The sequence below is a fragment of the Protopterus annectens genome, chromosome 7.part0, assembly GCF_019279795.1.
Source record: "Protopterus annectens isolate FY-2018-M chromosome 7.part0, PAN1.0, whole genome shotgun sequence".
In the NCBI taxonomy this organism is placed as follows: domain Eukaryota; kingdom Metazoa; phylum Chordata; order Ceratodontiformes; family Protopteridae; genus Protopterus; species Protopterus annectens.
Genome location: NC_056739.1, coordinates 1,696,228,383 through 1,696,245,621, shown reverse-complemented (window position 1 = coordinate 1,696,245,621; position 17,239 = coordinate 1,696,228,383). Strand labels below are relative to the sequence as shown.

At 41.0% G+C, this 17,239-nt stretch overlaps 1 protein-coding gene across 1 annotated transcript in view; it reads left to right on the top strand.

Moving 5' to 3' along the window:
• Nucleotides 1-17,239, top strand: part of POLG (DNA polymerase gamma, catalytic subunit) — a 1,518,109-nt gene that overhangs the window by 836,149 nt on the left and 664,721 nt on the right. The window contains exon 15 of the mRNA XM_044078211.1: nt 6,972-7,025. Within this exon, the coding sequence (XP_043934146.1) occupies nt 6,972-7,025 (54 nt within the window). The remainder of the gene's footprint in view (nt 1-6,971; nt 7,026-17,239) is intronic.

The window sequence follows — 17,239 nt, the reverse complement described above, 5'->3', positions numbered from 1 at the left end:
TAGGGTGACACTGCCTACTACATATGTGTAGATATGGCTGCGCCAAGCTAGTAGCCCGAGGATGGCTGGATTTGGTAGACGTTCAGGTATGGGGGCGGGTTGTGTGCTGTGGAGGGGATGATGGGTATTCAATTATGCATCCAAGTGTGTTGCATTTGGATGGGCCAGTTCCATCCAGACCATTCTGTGGGTATGTGCCGGTGACGTTTCTGTACATGTGTATCGTACATTTTAATATTCATATGTTTGTGTGATTGTGTTCTACAGTATGGCCTGTCAGGTTGTATTGCAGATGTGTATACTTGTTCTTTGTGTTTCTTTCTGATTCACCCGCTGCTCCCTCATACACCTCCAATTCACCTATTGTGCATCCAACACAGTCTCGCCTTTGTGGATTATACCATTACTCATCCCCCCCACACACATATTCCTGACACTGCATTCATCCCTTCTTTGGTTGATGGCCCATGACACTGTCAAGGGAACACATTGCATACACTACATATGTCAGGTACCTGTATGGTTGTGTGGACTACCCTGGCATTTTTCACCTTCCACATGCTGTACATCATGCACATAGGTACACGCACATACTTAACTTTCATGACATGGTTGGTACACCCGGGTAATACCCGTTCAACTGTGACACATCTGACAAGAACGGCTTGGACCACATATGGGTGGATTTTGGCCGAATGCTCTGAGCATTGGTAGGGTTGCCACCTTTTCATATGTCCAGAATGGGATATATTCTGGACACAAATCAGATTTTACAGGACAACACATACCCACAGTCAGTACTACAGATAATACTTTTGTTTTCTGCCTACATGTTAGCTTATTGTTGTAGCAGTTTATATGCTCCTTCTGTTTCATTTTCTTGCTTATTCTATTTCTTGTCACATGTGGTATGTTACATACGGACATACCTATTGTATGTGACTATTAGATGCGATGCGGGATATAATTATGTCATACGGTCGCTGGATATTTTACATTTATAATAGTTTTGGTATGGACACAACTGTCCAGCTGTGTACGATCCCTCACAATGTGGGACAGGTGGTAACCCTGACCATTGGGCTAGACGTAGCTATTGGCGGCACGCTAACATGATGCGTTTCACTTCCACTTGGCATAACTATCTACACTGCATTAGAATACGGGCACACGGTTTTAAATGTCATTTGTTCCAGGGATGGAGACTCGATATTCGCTACCGTGCATTTCTGTTTGCTTCTTAATTTTGTGTTCGCAAGAACTGTCTTGCATGCTTTGCATACGTTTCAGTATCCACGGACACTGACAGGTGTGATTACTATTGCAGGCAAATTGTTATATTCAAGCATTTTAGGTTGCACATCGGCAGCTGACATTTCCACGCCTCCATGCGGCACTTCGACACGCCTTATGCACTCGCGCTCGTTTCCTATGCACGTGGCTGTGGCGGCAGCGCATCTTCATTAATATGCATATGGCGCTACTGCGCCATCTACACGCCGCACGGTCGGCGCAAGCCTAACGCCGGCCTTGCAATGAGCTTCATGAATCCCGGGCATAATCTTTTACTCCAGCTAATAGGTGTGGAATAAAAAAGCTTCCCATGACAAGAAAACCAGTTGGAAAGCCTGCAGAGCTCAGTTGCTCACCAATTTAAAAGAATTTTGTAATGGTTCTAATGCTAGGAACCACTACAAATGTATATATACATACATACATATATATATATATATATATATATATATATATATATACATATACATATACATATACATATACATATATATATATATATATATATATATATATATATATATATATATATATATAGATAGATATATATATATAGGTTTACTACAGTATATTCGAAAGGGGTTGGGTCGAACAGTTGCAACATTGAAAAATAATTTCAAAACAGCAGAAGACCGGAATGTCGAAAGTGGGAAACAAAGAAATGTGTGTTCGACATTTTCAACATTCCCGCCTTATCTTACCTCTACTATTTGACAGGGGAGCTAATCCCTCCTGCACCCCTCACATCCCCTGCATATTAAATATACCAACACCGAGATCGCACTACAATGAGGAAATGGCCTGCTTCTCTCTTTCTCACTGAAGCATGACCTCCCTCCACAGTCTCGGCACATCGATTGCCAAAAGGTCGAGTGCACCATGCAACTCAACTGAATGTGATCGACCCCTTTTGGTTCAGTTTTCTGTCCCTTGAAAACTGTGATTTCATACATCGTCCGTTCGACTACTGCAGTTCGTGTAAATCATAGTAAACCGTATACATATATGTATATATTTGTGTGTGTGTGTGTGTGTGTGTGTGTGTGTGTGTGTGTGTGTGTGTGTGTGTGTGTCAGTGAAGCCAGGACTGGTTCATTCTTCACAGAAATGGCTCTTTACTAATACAGAAGGACTTAATGAATAGCTGGTTGGGATAGAAAAAAAAACACTTAAACACAATTGCCTAATCACCTTCCACTCTTGTATAAAGCAATCATCTTGTCCATCAGTAAAAAGGATCATGCCAATCACCTCCCTACTCATGTAGCCTGCTTACATTAAACTCCCCACCCAGGGCTTTTTTTAAAAGACTTCACCCTCAGTTTCATTTCTAAATGATGTCTATTCAGTAAATAGTTGGAGAAAGCAACCACCAAGCTGTGGTAATGCCTTAACTTTCAGAATCACCCCCACATTTCAAAAACCTGTGACACCTTCATAGCTGTTCCATTCAGGCACATTATTAACCTCTTTTTTTTGCCATTTTTCCTTATCCTTAGAACTCAGCAACAGTTTTTCCTATACCAAACCAATGATTGCTATCACTGATTCTTCCTACTACCCCATGTCACTCCTGTCTTTGCCATCAAAAATATGATGATAATGTTTTTTTTTCTCTTACCATGCCGGATACCTCATCTCCTATGGCCTGCTGTTGAGTTAATACTGTGGCTTCAAAAGTCTCACTATTATAATATTAGCCCATGCCTCACTGATTACATTCCCTACAACATGAACTTGAGCTAATTCACCAGAACAGTATTTATTGATTTAACCAAAAGCATTTTATTCCATACACCATCTTGCAAAAACTCCTTGTTGGCTTGGCATGGATGAATGTTTCCACCACTTCCTACAACTGGATTCAAAGCTACCTAGGTAACCATATGTTCTGGATCAAAATAGGACATTTTTTCCCATCCTAAAACAGTATGACTTGTTGTACTGCAAAGATCAGTCATTTAACCACTTCTTTTTTCTGTTTACATTAACACCATCAAAATAACCCTGCAAACTGCCTCTGCTCTTCTGTGGTGGCGGTGACTTTGTGCTATGTTCCTCAGACAATTTATCACATCACATCACATCATGACTATTTGCTCACCTCAAGAAGATTTATGTCTGGTTCAGCACCCTAACATTCTTAGTCAGCTTTTAGAAAAACAGAAGCCATAGTATTCTTTTTCTTAACATCTTTATTGGATTATCACTTAAGACATAGGCAAACATATGTTTATATTAAATAAAACAAACCATGTTAATAACAGAAGCCATAGTATTCTGTACAGCCAAGCACCTCTCACAAGTCTCTGACACCTGAGTTGTGTTTTTGATACTGTAGAGGGGCTCCTTGCAAACAGTACCTTGTTTCAGCTACCTGGGATTTTGGCTTAATCCCCAGCTAATCTTCACCATCCATTTCAACAAGGGTGTTAGTAAACTTTAAGGACTACTACTTATCAACCATAAAAAGGCCCACTTGCCTGTCCCTAAGGCTAAAATGACCATTGGAGAAAAGTTTTCTTATTTCCCTAAATAAAGTATAGCCTACCATTAGTTAAAGGTTCTGCTGGTGTACAATGAGTAATCATTTTCCACAAATAACTCTGCTGTCTCCAACTTTTACTACTTTGTCCTTCTGCCACAGTTTTGTCAGAGTCGACTCTTCCTGCTTGCATCATCTTTACTAATACAGGTCTTGGTTGCTTTCTCGTGGCCAGCTTTACAGCATACACATGATGTGCCCTTTCAATTAACAACTCCTGGTGTGGAATACCAGTCCATTTGCTTATTTACGGTTTTATAAAATGAATGGGTTCTCTTCCTTCCAGTTTCTCTGGTACAGCAGAAAATCTCAGGTTTTCTGTATTTGCTCTGTCCTCTAATTCTACCATTTTTGAAACATCTCTTCTTGAGTTGTCTGCTACTCCATCAGGCTTTTCTTCATTTTAACCTCTGATTTTTGCAGTTTTATCAGCTCATCTGAAAAAGATGCTTCCATTTTCCAGCCTTTTGTTGTTTGAATTGATATACCCCTTCAGCGTTTCATTTATTTTAATCAGCTTTTGCCTTTTTTTTTCCCTATAAATTACTGGAAGTCTCATCTTGCACCAAGCCTGGAGCTTGAACTGCTTTTTTGTTGAACAGCTGCAGGATTCTTCCCAGTCAGTGTTTTCTCCTCACTTTTTGTGATTGATTTTCTTTCAAGTTCTGTGAATTTCTTCTTTGCTGGCATCCAAGCAATGCACGTAGTAGGCAGTAACTAAAATTTACACCAAAAGACAAATTCACTGGCTCTCCTTTTGAGTTTCTGTTTTCACACTGGGAGAGCTGAAATTAAGCTGTTAGTCTGAGTGCAGCCATCTTGCTACATTGTCATGTTTGCTTATGTGTTTATTGATTTGCATTTGTTTACAAGGATATTCTGACTGTGCGCATAGCCATTTTCTGTCGAGACCGAGTAGAAAAGCTCCAGAAACATTTAGCAGAACAAAATTAAACAATTTAAGAATGCATGCATTAAAACCACATACAATAGGAATGCATACATACATTATCAAAAAGAAAATACAAGCAATACACACAGGAAAATATTGCAGTTGATGTTATTAATGTCCAGTCTACGCACTGTACATAAAGTAAATTAAATTAAACAATAGATTACATCATTTTGTGTATGTTGATGGTGTAATCAACTAGCTTTTAATTTTTAACAGATAAATCTTGAAGAATGCTGGAATCTTTTAGCATTTTTTTTTTGTTAATTTTTATCTTCTTTTAGAGAATGGGCAGTCTGTTCATCTTTACAATGATTGGAGAACAAATCTTTTCCTGCAAGGTGTTAATATATGGGTAATGCCTAGTGAAACACAAGTCTGGCACTTCTCAGCAGCATATTAAGCTGCTGTGAAGTTCACACAGAAGAAAAGCTAGTACCATTTTTATACTTGCTTTGCTGTTTAGAAAGGTTAAAATAAAAATAAATGCGTGTGTATGTGCTTGTGTGTGTGTCTGTCTATGCGTCTTTGCATGTTAGAAGAGAGAACATAAGTTAGAAGGGAGACAGCACATAGTAATGTTTTCCAAATGTAACAGACAGTCAGTCAGTGCATGTTCCTTTAACAATTAGAAGCATTGTCTGGGATTATTGACTGACTTTATTCCTCAATCGATCATTCTATGAAGAAAAGAGCAGCACTGTGCAACAAAATCAGGAACTGTAAAGAGGCAAGGGGGTGGACTCAGTTGCAATGTCTTGCATTCTAGAATTTTTTTTCATTCACTTGTTCACAATGAGACACCAGAGGTGTATTCAACAAAGTGAATGTAACTGCTGTATATGGCTGTGTGTGTGTGTGTGTGTGTGTGTGTGTGTGTGTGTGTGTGTGTGGAGACATTAAAAAATTAACGTATATTTTAGATGTAAAAATGCACAACAAATATATATGATACAGGAAGTCTGAAACATTAGACAGAGGAAGTATTTTACATCAGAAATATAAAAAAAAAATAAAAAATATATATATACAAACAATTTAACAGATAGCCCATTCTCTAAGCAGAGTAATACACTCCAGGGTATGCGTTATTGGGGAAATAATGCTTTTCCAGGGGTGTAGAGATCCTACATCTGTGGCGTTGGACCTCACAACACCCCTAGGTAGGTGTTATTTCTCCAGTGACATACACCCTGTCAGGCAGTATTGCAGCTGGTCTTGCCAACCCTTAGCTCCACCCTTCAACCAGTTTTCCATTTTCTTTCTGCATTTCGTGTCCAGTCATCTTGCTGGTGCAGGGAGAAAGATTAATCTGGCAGATGAGCCATTGTGCAGACAGGTTTCAGGGGATTTTGGTCTTTAACCACTCCTTATTCCTCGTTTTGAAAGGATTTTACAGTGTGCTAGGTTCTTACATATACTGTACAGTGATATCTTGACTTCTTACTCCATGTGATGTCTAGATGTACAATGAATACTATAGACTCACTGTAACTACAGCATATCATAATTAAAGCACATATTCATAATGATTTCTGTTGAAGAATGCTATACCATATGATATACAAGTCTTTGTAGCTAGGTCATTAACTTTAAAGTCATGTACCTCAAACATGATAGCTACACTCCTGCTCATTGCTTGGCAGACTGAAATGCATGTCCCCAGCCATTGTACTGCATGCTGCTACGCCTGACTTCCAGTAAATGTTCAGGATACAGCAAACCGAGCCACAAACCCTCTCTCACACAGATGGTTGCATCATGTACTCACTTTCATTCCTCTTTGCTGGCTTTTTTCAGTAGCTAGGATGCTAGTCAGTACTAGGCAATGTTGATTGTGTTCTTGGATTTTCATTCCGTGCAACAGACCCAGCTCTCAAATAAAATGTTAGCTTGCTTGGAACTGTCTATGCATGTCTGTAGTGTTTTTAGTGCCTTGTAGTTAGCCAAATCACTCTTGCTTCCTTTGAGTCTGTGAACTGATGGAGGAATTTTTGTAGAATTAGATTATTAACTATTAGGGTACGTTTCTTGAGTGTAGCTAATTTTAAATTATACACAAAAATAATTCATTTAAGAAAAAAAATTATATATAAAATTGATTTTGTAGTTTTCACTTAAGTGATTTGGAAATTGAATCCACTGATATTTGCATTACTATAACTTTTTTTTTCTTGGCAGCTCGCAAATGGTAGTATGGCTAAAGAAAGGAGAAATGCCCCGTACAGTTACAAAGTAGGTGGACTGAAATTACTGAATACGTTGAAATAAATACATAAAAGTTTGTTATTAGGGTCACAAATGAACTGTTTGCTTATTTCCTGTCACACAAATGTACTAATTCTGTGTTATGCAGTTTGGACCGCAAATAGATTTGTTTGCGTCTTCATTTACAGGTTTTTCTAATTAACTGCTGGGGATCATTAGCTTTATTTCTGTGTCTTGCTCAACCCCTGAGCCAAAACTATTTTAAAACACACACACACACACATTATATATATATATATATATATATATATATATATATATATATATATATATATATATATTCATACATACGTACACTACTCTGTGCAGTGAAACCTGTGCCCCCTTGGTAAAAGATTGTGCTTTAAGGAGAAACAAAAACAGATGCAACTTTATCACCCTGCAAAACTCCTATGATGTCCTTAAAATAAGACTTTCTAGCCTCAGAGATCTGGTACTGGTGTTCAGTAAATTTCATTAGTAATTCTCCTTAACTGCCTCCTTTGAAGTTAAATATTGGTATATAATGAGATGTTCAACCTTGTGCCCACCAGTTTTCTCCAGCCTCGATGCAGTAAGTGTCTATCCTGGTTTTCTGCTTTAAAATTTGATACATCACTTCTGTTTTTATCTTTTTTTTGTTCATTGTCTCATTTTATAAGAACATCTGGAGCCAGTTGTCCTGTTGTGCCCAACCATGTTTGGAGGAACCAGATCACTTTTCAAGACACAAAAACATGTTAAGCTTAATTTCTGTTTAATCTTAAGTCTCCTTTTGTGATAACTTGTGCCATGAGATTAATTTTTCAGTAACTAGTGTCAAGTGAAAATTGTCAAAATTTCTTCCCTCTCATCCACTTCCACAGCTGCAGCTTCCATCAGCAGTTTCTTGCATCTCATCCACTTATACAGCTGTAGCTTCCATCTCCTCTGTAACTAAAATTATGAAACTTTAGTGGTTAAGCTGCAGAGAAAATGCAGTACAGAGAAGGCAAGAATAACTCTAATAGGCATGAGGGAACACCAGCACTCAAGCATTCTGGAGAAGGAGTAGTCTTCTAATTGAAAATCCTATTCTTTTAGCAGTTACGGAAAAAGCATTTCAGAATCACTGAAATATCAGCATGTGCTTAGTCTTCCAGCTGTTTTGTCCTAGTGAGTCAATATTTAAGTGGCTGTTGAATCTGGAGTGTAAGATAAAAATTGCCATCATTATACTTTTTTATTTCTTCTTCCAAAAACAAGGTCTTCAAACATTTCCATGACTAATTCCGGTCAGATCATTTGTACAGGCATTTTCAAAAAGCAGCACTGAAACTGGATATTATCGTTATAACAATATTGAAACATGGTCATTACTTGCGTAGTATTCTTACATTTAGCAGTACAGTACAGTACTTTGATATAATGTCCCTCTTTAATCCAGGTCCTTCAGGTAAACACAGCCATAAAAGAAATTAACTTTGTGTTTCATTTAAACTAAAAGTAATTCTACAGATGTAAATGAGTAAGATGATTCTTGCATTATATCTTAGTGGATTTTATTTTATGTTTCCTTTTGTTGAATGGGTTTATCCATTATTATTTAAGTTATCTTAAAATAATTCCACCACATCACCTTGATTATATCTGATTACATGGTACTTACTTCCAACCTTACAATATTCCCTCCATTGATGCAGAAACAATCCATTACTGGTCTGGTGCCCTTTAGACAGCTTAATACTGAAAAAAATCCTAATCTCTGATGCTGTCATAGATGTAGTTCACTTACCCTTTTAACTCTGGTAATAGTAATCCTAAAAAGTGTTTTAATTTCTGTTTAGTGTCTTAGATGTCATATATAGTAGCCATTGAATATTCATTATCAACTACACATCAAAGCAAATATCCTCCAGGAGATGTTCTTCGTGTTTCACTGTTGCAGTCATAACATTGGGTTATCTACCTGCAGGTAGCCCTCAGCCAGCCTGAATATCAAAGTCTTGGATTCCTGCGTCGGATGCTGTCTCTTCTTCCATGACGTCAGGGGTATAAAACATGCAGCCAACGCCATTACATCAGTCTTTCTTACCGCGCGGTGCCCAAAGCAGAAGCAGTTCGCAAGTGCCGATCGGCCGACTCCTGTAAATGTTGTTTTCGAGTTTTAGAACCGAAGTCTTCGAAAAAAGCTAAGTACCCCGTTGGGAATCCTTTTTCTTGCTCTTAACCAATGTCAGTAAAAGTTAACAATTGTCTTACCTGTGAAAAGCAAATACCTCATAAAAATTTTCATTCGTACTGCATTCCTTGCTTAGGCCCAGACCACGACGTCCTTCGCTGTCGGTTTTGTGCCTTATTCAACCCCCGAACTATTCGTTGTTGGTCTATTTTTGCAGCAGATTATTTTGGTACTTGGTTTAACTATCCAGAAATGGCTTTGGTAAGCCATCCGACTACTGATATTCTGAAAAAACGTAAGGATAAAGACAGAGACAGACCACATAGGTCCAAAACTGCCGACAACGCTTCCTTTAAGCTAGTCGCCAGTTCGCCAGTACTCAGTGAGGTGCTTTTGCAGCCCCTGATACCCGCTACTTCAGGTTTTCAGGCCTCTACTGAGACCCATTCGGAGTCCGGTATGCCACGAGATGCTTCTTCGACTATGGAACCTGCGGATGTCTCTACCTTGGATGGGTCTGGAGCCGCTGTGCAGGCACTGGCTTCTGAGGGTGTATTCAGGCCTATAGATTTGCATTTTAAACCAACGCCATCTTCTTCATCAAGGCCTAAAACTCGACCCACGCCTAGAAAACTGACGTCCAAACCACATGGTCAGGCCCATATGCCTAAAAAATAAATGCTTAGAGTGGCTGAAGACCTTATTGCTTTAATTAGGGGAAGCCAGCCTTCCCCCTCTAAGAGACCGAGAACTGATTTCCCTTCTGATTTTTTTGATCAGGATTCTGAAATTTCTGTTTTTTCTGATTACCAGGATTTGCTCTTATCTACCTATGAGGATTCTGATGCAGAGGATTCCATTCCCTCTGCTTCCCCTCCAGAAGATTTTTCTTTTGGTGAAACCTTGCACACTGTTAGGGAGCATTTCCGCTGGGAAAGCCAGGATTACTGTGACTCCAGAAAGAGGCTTAGGGAATTCTTACTCCTCCCTCAACACGGGCCTTTAGCTATCCCTCCTGTTCTGGACATTGTAGATGATGCCTTCTTGGAATCTAGCCTGGCCCCAGACACTTCACCTCCAGCTCCCAGAAAACCTGACAGGTATTACAAAGTACCTGACTCTCACTAGATGTTCTTCATGTTTCACTGTTGCAGTCATTACATTTGGGTAATCTGCTGGCAGGTTGCCCTCAGTCGGCCTGAATTCCAAAGTCTTGGGTCCTGTGTCGGTTGCTGTCTCCCCTTCCATGACATCAGGTCATCAGGGGTACAAAACATGCAGCCGACGCCATTTTTCTTTAGTCTTTCTTGCTGCGCGGTGCCCGAAGCAGAAGCATTTCGCAAGTGCCAGTTGGCCGACTACCGAAATATTTGCGTTTGAGTTTCAGAACCAAAGTCTTCAGTAAAGCTAAGTTCCCCATTGGGGAAACTTTTTTCTTGCTTTTTACCGATGTCAGAAAAAGTTAATAATTGTATTACTTGTGGGAAGCAAATACCTCATAAGGATTTCCATTTATACTGTATTCCTTGCCTAGGCCCTGATCACAATGTGCCTGGTTGTCGGTTTTGTGCTAGATTTAACCAACGCACTATTAAGCGTTGATATATTTTTACATCTAAGTATTTTGGAAACAGATTTAACTACCCAGAGATGTTGTCAGACAGCAGTCCGACTACCGGAGTACATAAAAAATGCAAAGAAAAGGACAGAGAAAGGCAGTCGAGATCTAAAACCGACGACAAAGCTTCTCCTAAGCCAGTCGCCGGTTCGCGGGTACTCAGTGAGACGCTTTTGCAGCCCCTGATACCCTTTACCTTCGAGTCGCAGGCCTCTACCGACACCCATGTGGAGTCTGGCATGCCACAAGATACTCAAGGTATTGGACCGACGGATGTATCTCCCTTGGATAGGTCCGCAGCCGCTGAGCAGGCACCAGCTTCTGAGGGTGTATTCAGACCTCAACATTTTTATATCTAACCGATGAAAGCTGCAAAACCAAAGGCAAAGACACCTTCTAAAACTAAAAAATGACGCCAGAGCCACCTGCACAGGCCTCTATGCCTAAAAAACAGATGCTCAAAATGGCTGAAGACCTTATTACCTTAATCAGGGGTACTCATCCCCCTCCAGATAAGAGGCCTAGGTAAGACACTGACTATGAATCTTCAGATCAGGTTTCTGTTTCTTCTGATTCCTCTTCTGATCAGGAATTATCTTTACCTCCCTATGAGGATTCTGATACTGAGGAAGTTTATTCCATCTGCATCTCCTCCTGAGGATTATTCATTTGGAGAAACCTTGAATACTTTGAGGGAGCATTTTCACTGGGAGAGTCAAGACTTCTCAGAATCAAAAAAGAGGCTCAGGGATTTCCTCCTTCTCCCTCAGCACAAGCCTTTAGCCATCCCCCGTGTTAAACATTGTGGATGATGTCTTTTCGGAGTCAAGCCTGACCCCTGACTCTCTACCTCCGGCATCCAGTAAGCCTGACAGGTATTACAGGGTCCCTGACTCTCATAAATTTTTATTTAGAAACCCTGCTGCTGATCCTGAAACTATTTCACAGGGTCCAGAGTGAGTTAAGGCCTCATCAGCAAAAAACCCTACCCCCTCCGACAGAGATTTAAGGGCGCTGGACAGATTGGGAAAAAAGGTTTATACATCTGCAACCTTGGCAATCAGGGCATTAAACTGTCAATTTCATATGTTTAACTACCAACAACATGTTATGGGATTGCTGAAACAGAAAATGATGTTGATTTCAGAATGTGCAGAAAATAAGGAATTGCAGGAATTATTGCATGCAGCTGAACAAGTTGGAAAGCATACTTTGCAATATGGTTTTGATTCTTTAGAGGCCGCCTGCAGGGCCGCAGTTACTGGATCTGTGATTAGGAGGCATGCCTGGTTAAAGGAACAAAATTTGCCTGATCATGTAAAAACCTAAATTGCTAGATGCACCTTTACAGCATGACTCACTGTTTGGTATTAAGGCAGAAGAGGATTTAAAGAAAATGGAAGACAAAACTAAATCTATGCAAACTGTTAAAGATTTCTTACAAGTGCAGCCACCTAGATTCAGTGGGCACTGGCCTACAAAAATTGGTCCTTTCCTGTGTCAGACAGAGCTCAAAGGAGCAAATCCAGATGCCCTAAGGGTTCCAGGTACCAGGCTCAAGACTCATACAGGTCAAAGCAATGGGGCGCATCCACCTCCAAATCTGGAGGAGAAAAAGCACAAACCTACAGAAAGCAATCCCAATGACTTCCCTCTGCCTAAACCAAGCACTTATCTTTTGGCAGCACCCATAGGGGGAAAAATAGCACTTTTTGCTCAAAATTGGCAATTAATAACCCAGGACAAGTGGGTACTGAACATCGTATCACAGGGATACAGATTCCATTTCCACACACTGCCAGTGGCAAATGGTTGGCCAGAGCTGCCAAAAAACCAATGGGCAGAGGCACAGAAACAGGTTACATCTCTCATGGATATGGGAGCCTTTCAGAAAGTACCAGGACAGGAAAAAGGACAAGGTTTTTACTCAAGACTGTTCTTGGTACCCAGATAGGACAGGGCCTGGCGGCCAATACTGGATTTATCGATTTTGAACACATACCTGGACATTCCAAAATTCAAAATGCTCACTTTGCAACAGCTTCTGCCCATGCTGGGCAAGAATGATTGGCTGATGACTTTAGACTTAAAAGAGGCATACCTGCATGTCCCAATAAGACAGTCGTGCAGAAGATACCTCAAATTCAAGGCTGGCTTAATGCATTACCAATTCTCTGCACTGCCCTTTGGCTTATCTACTGCGCCCAGGGCCTTTACAAAGTGCCTGGCACCAGTAATTGCATTTTGCAGACAAATAAGTATTCAGATATATCCTTACTTGGACGACTGTGTCATTCAAGCAGAGAGCAAGGACACTCTTCTACGACACCTGGCATTTATGAAAAGGCTTCTAGCATGCCTAGGGTACACAATAAACGAAAAGAAATCACAACTGGTACCCTCTCAAAAGATAACATTCCTGGGTGCAAGCTTACATACAACTTCCCAGATGGCTTACCTTATGCCAGACAAACAAAGGCAACTGACTACTTACTTCAAGCTGATGGCAACAAAAACTCAGTTTTCTGCAAGGCGAATTCTGCAGGCTCTGGGCTTCATGGCATCCTGCATCCTACTCATTCCATATGCAAGATTGCATATGAGGAAACTTCAATGGTACCTAAAAAATTTATGGAGTCAACATTCACACAGACTGGAAACAATGATTCCTCTCATCCCCTGCCTGCAACAGGAGTTTCTATGGTGGGCAAAGGCCTATCACCAAAACATGGGACGGCCCTTCACTCTACCCCCTGCCAGCCAAACCTTAACAACAGATGCATCAGATTATGCCTGGGGGGCCCACATGGCAGGAAGATGCATTCAGGGCATATGGGCACCAAATCAAATGCATCTACATATCAACCAGAAAGAGATGCTAGCTGTTCAAAATGCCCTAACAGCCTTCAAGGACTTACTTCATCCAGGACAACTACTGATAAAGATGGACAACACCACAGTCATGTGGTATATAAACAAGCAAAGGGGCACACACTCATACCCCCTTTGCAGATTAGTCATAGCACTGTGGGACACAGCTTTGACCTACCAAATAAATCTTCAAGCTCAATTCCTGCCTGGAAAACAGAACACTCTGGCAGACGATTTAAGCAGAAACCTTATGGATCCTCACGAGTGGAAACTAAATCCACAAGTATTCAGCATGATAACAGAAATGGGGGAGTCCAGACATAGATCTATTTGCCTCAACTCAAAATTATCAATTGAAAAGATATTCTGCACAAGGACTTATCACAGACAAGCATGGAAATTGGATGCCCTATCCTTCAGTTGGGAAAACCTGTCCGTTTACGCCTTTCCTCCTCTGCCTCTTCTACCCAAGGTCCTCCTAAAAGTCAGACAAGAGAAGCCAAAGATGATATTAATTGCCCCGGACTGGCCCCACCAATACTGGTACCCAATCCTAAAGAACTTGTCTCAATACTCAGCTTGGACCTTGCCTCAAAGACCACAGTTACTGTCCCAGCAAAACAATCAGATCCTGCGCAATCAACTACAGACTCTTAACCTGGCAGCATGGCTAATCATGTAATCATGCGAACGACACCTCTCAGTAAAGCTGTGATGGATGTCATTTTGGAAGCCAGAAGGCCTAGCACTAGAAAATCTTATGCTGACAAATGGAAGAGATTCTGTGCTTGGAATCAAGCACAAGGAACTGATACAGCAGAACCACAAATTCCTCAGATATTACAATATTTGTCTGAGATGCTTGACAAAGGCCTATCTTTCTCATCAATCAAAATCCATGCCTCTGCCATTTCAGCTCATTACAATACAGAGCCACCAGTCTTTTCTCATCCTTTACTAAAGCAGTATCTTAGAGGAGCCAAAAATTTAAGGCCTCCTAGAAGATCACCATTACCTGCATGGGACCTCAATTATGTGTTGGAAAAGCTCACCCTGCCTCCATTTGAACTAGCTGCTACCGCTGATATGAAGTACTTATCATGGAAGACAGCTCTGCTACTAGTAATTACGTCAGCAAGAAGAGTTTCAGAACTACAGGCTCTCATGGCTGTAGAGCCTTTTATCATTTTTTACCCAGACAGGGTGTCTCTGAGGACAAATCCTACTTTCATGCCTAAGGTGGTTTCCAGTGTGGCTCTTAACCAAACAATTCATCTGTAACTTTTTATCCAAATCCGCAGAACAAAGGGGAGAGAATTCTGCATTCCTTGGATGTACACAGACAGCTAAGATTCTACTTGAGCAAGACTAAAGCTCTAAGAAAAACCGAGCAATTACTAGTGTCATATGCTGCAGGATCAGAAGGAAAGGCTATTTCAAAGCAGACAATTTCAAAGTGGATAAGCCACTGCATCAGTTCCTGCTACTTACACCATGGTAAACCTGTGCCCAATGGCATTAGGTCTCATTCCACCAGAGCTACAGCTACTTCAGCAGCCTTTCTCAGAGGAGTACCAACCAAAGACATTCTAGAGGCTGCTACTTGGAGTTCTTTTCACACCTTTACAAAGCATTATCATTTGCCTCTTTACTCTAAGTCCAGGGCAGGCTTTGCCACTGCAGTGCTGCAGGGCCTTATAGCCGCAACTAATGCTGTTTAGCTCCAGTCTCCCAACCATAGCTTTGGGATTCTACCTAAATGTAATGACTGCAACAGTGAAACACGAAGAACATTGTACAATTGTGTACACTTACCATAAATGTAGATGTTCGAGTGTATTCACTGTTGCAGTCTAGGTTACCCTCCCTCCATCCCCCTGTCATTCTAAAGTTTATCTTTCCTTCTGTATCTTCTACAACCTATGTGGTGTATTTGCTTGTAGATGAAGGTAAAGTTTATTTTGATGCATGTATATTTATATATATATAATATTGCTACCTTTTTGGGGGCACCTGACATCGGGGGGCAAGAAAAACTAAAGAAAATGGCGTCAGCTGCATGTTTTATACCCCTGATGACCTGATGTCATGGAAGAGGGGACAGCAACCGACGCAGGACCCAAGACTTTGGAATTCAGGCCGACTGAGCGCAACCTGCCAGCAGATTACCCAAATGTAATGACTGCAACAGTGAATACACTCTAACATCTACATTTATGGTAAGTGTACACAACTGTACTTTCCTCTTCAAGAATCCTACTGCGGATCCAGAGACCATTTCCCAAGGACCAAAGGGCATTAAGGCTACTGCTGCCAAAAGCACTACCCCCTCTGATAGAGATTCCAGGGCCTTGGACAGATGGGGTAAGAAGGTATACACTTCTGCTACTTTGGCCATTAGGGCCTTAAATTGCCAGTTTCATATGTTAAAGTATCAGCAGCATATTTTGGGACTCTTTAACAGAAGATGATGTTGATTCCTGACTGTGCTGAACAAAAAGAATTACAGGATTTAATTCATTCTGCTGAACAAGTTGGTAAACATACTTTGCAATGTGGTTTTGACTCTTTAAAAGCATCTTGCAGGGCTGCTGTCACTGGGACTGTACTTAGAAGGCATGCTTGGCTTAAGGAGCAAAACTTGCCAGATCATGTTAAAGCTAAATTACTGGATGCTCCCTTAAACCAAGACCACCTGTTTGGCAACAAAGCAGAAGTCCTTAAAAAGATGGAGGGAAAAGTTAAATCTGTGCAAACTGTTAAAGATTTCCTGCAAGTACAGCCTCCCATATTTAGTAGGCATTGGCCTTCTAAGAATTGGTCCTTTCCAGTCTCTTCCAGGCCTTCTCAGTCCAAACCCAGGAACAGCAGACCACCTAGGTTACTGACTCAGGCTACACACAGGCCTAAGTAGTGGGGGGCTCCCACTTCCAAAGCTGGAAGTAGTAAGACACCCCCTATGGAAAAATGTCACAATGACTTAACCTTAACCCTTCCAAGCCCTGCTCAGCTGCCTGCTCCCTTAGGAAGAAAGCTCGCCCTGCATGCAAAAAACTGGGAACTCATTACCCAGGACAAATGGGTTTTAAATATAGTTTTCCAAGGATACAGATTCCACTTCCACACCTTACCAACCCCAAAAGGTTGGCCAGAACTACCCCCAAATCAGTGGGCAGAGGCTCAACAGCAGGTTCTCTCTCTTCTAAGTGTCAGGGCTATTCAACTTGTCCCAGCAGAAGAAAGGGGACAAGGTTTTTACTCAAGACTTTTCCTAGTACCCAGAAAAGACAGCCCCTGACACCTTTTTGGTAATCCCAAAATTCAAAATGCTAACACTTCAACAGCTGCTCCCTATGCTGGGCAAAGATTGCCTGGTTAGCAACTTTCGATTTAAAGGAAGCTTACCTGCACATTCCAATAAGGGAATCTGGCAGGTAATACCTACGCTTCAGAGCAGGCTCCATGCACTATCAGTTCTCTGCACTTCCCTTTGGCTTATCTACTGCGCCCAGGGTATTCACAAAGTGTCTAGCTCCAGCCATTGCATTTTGC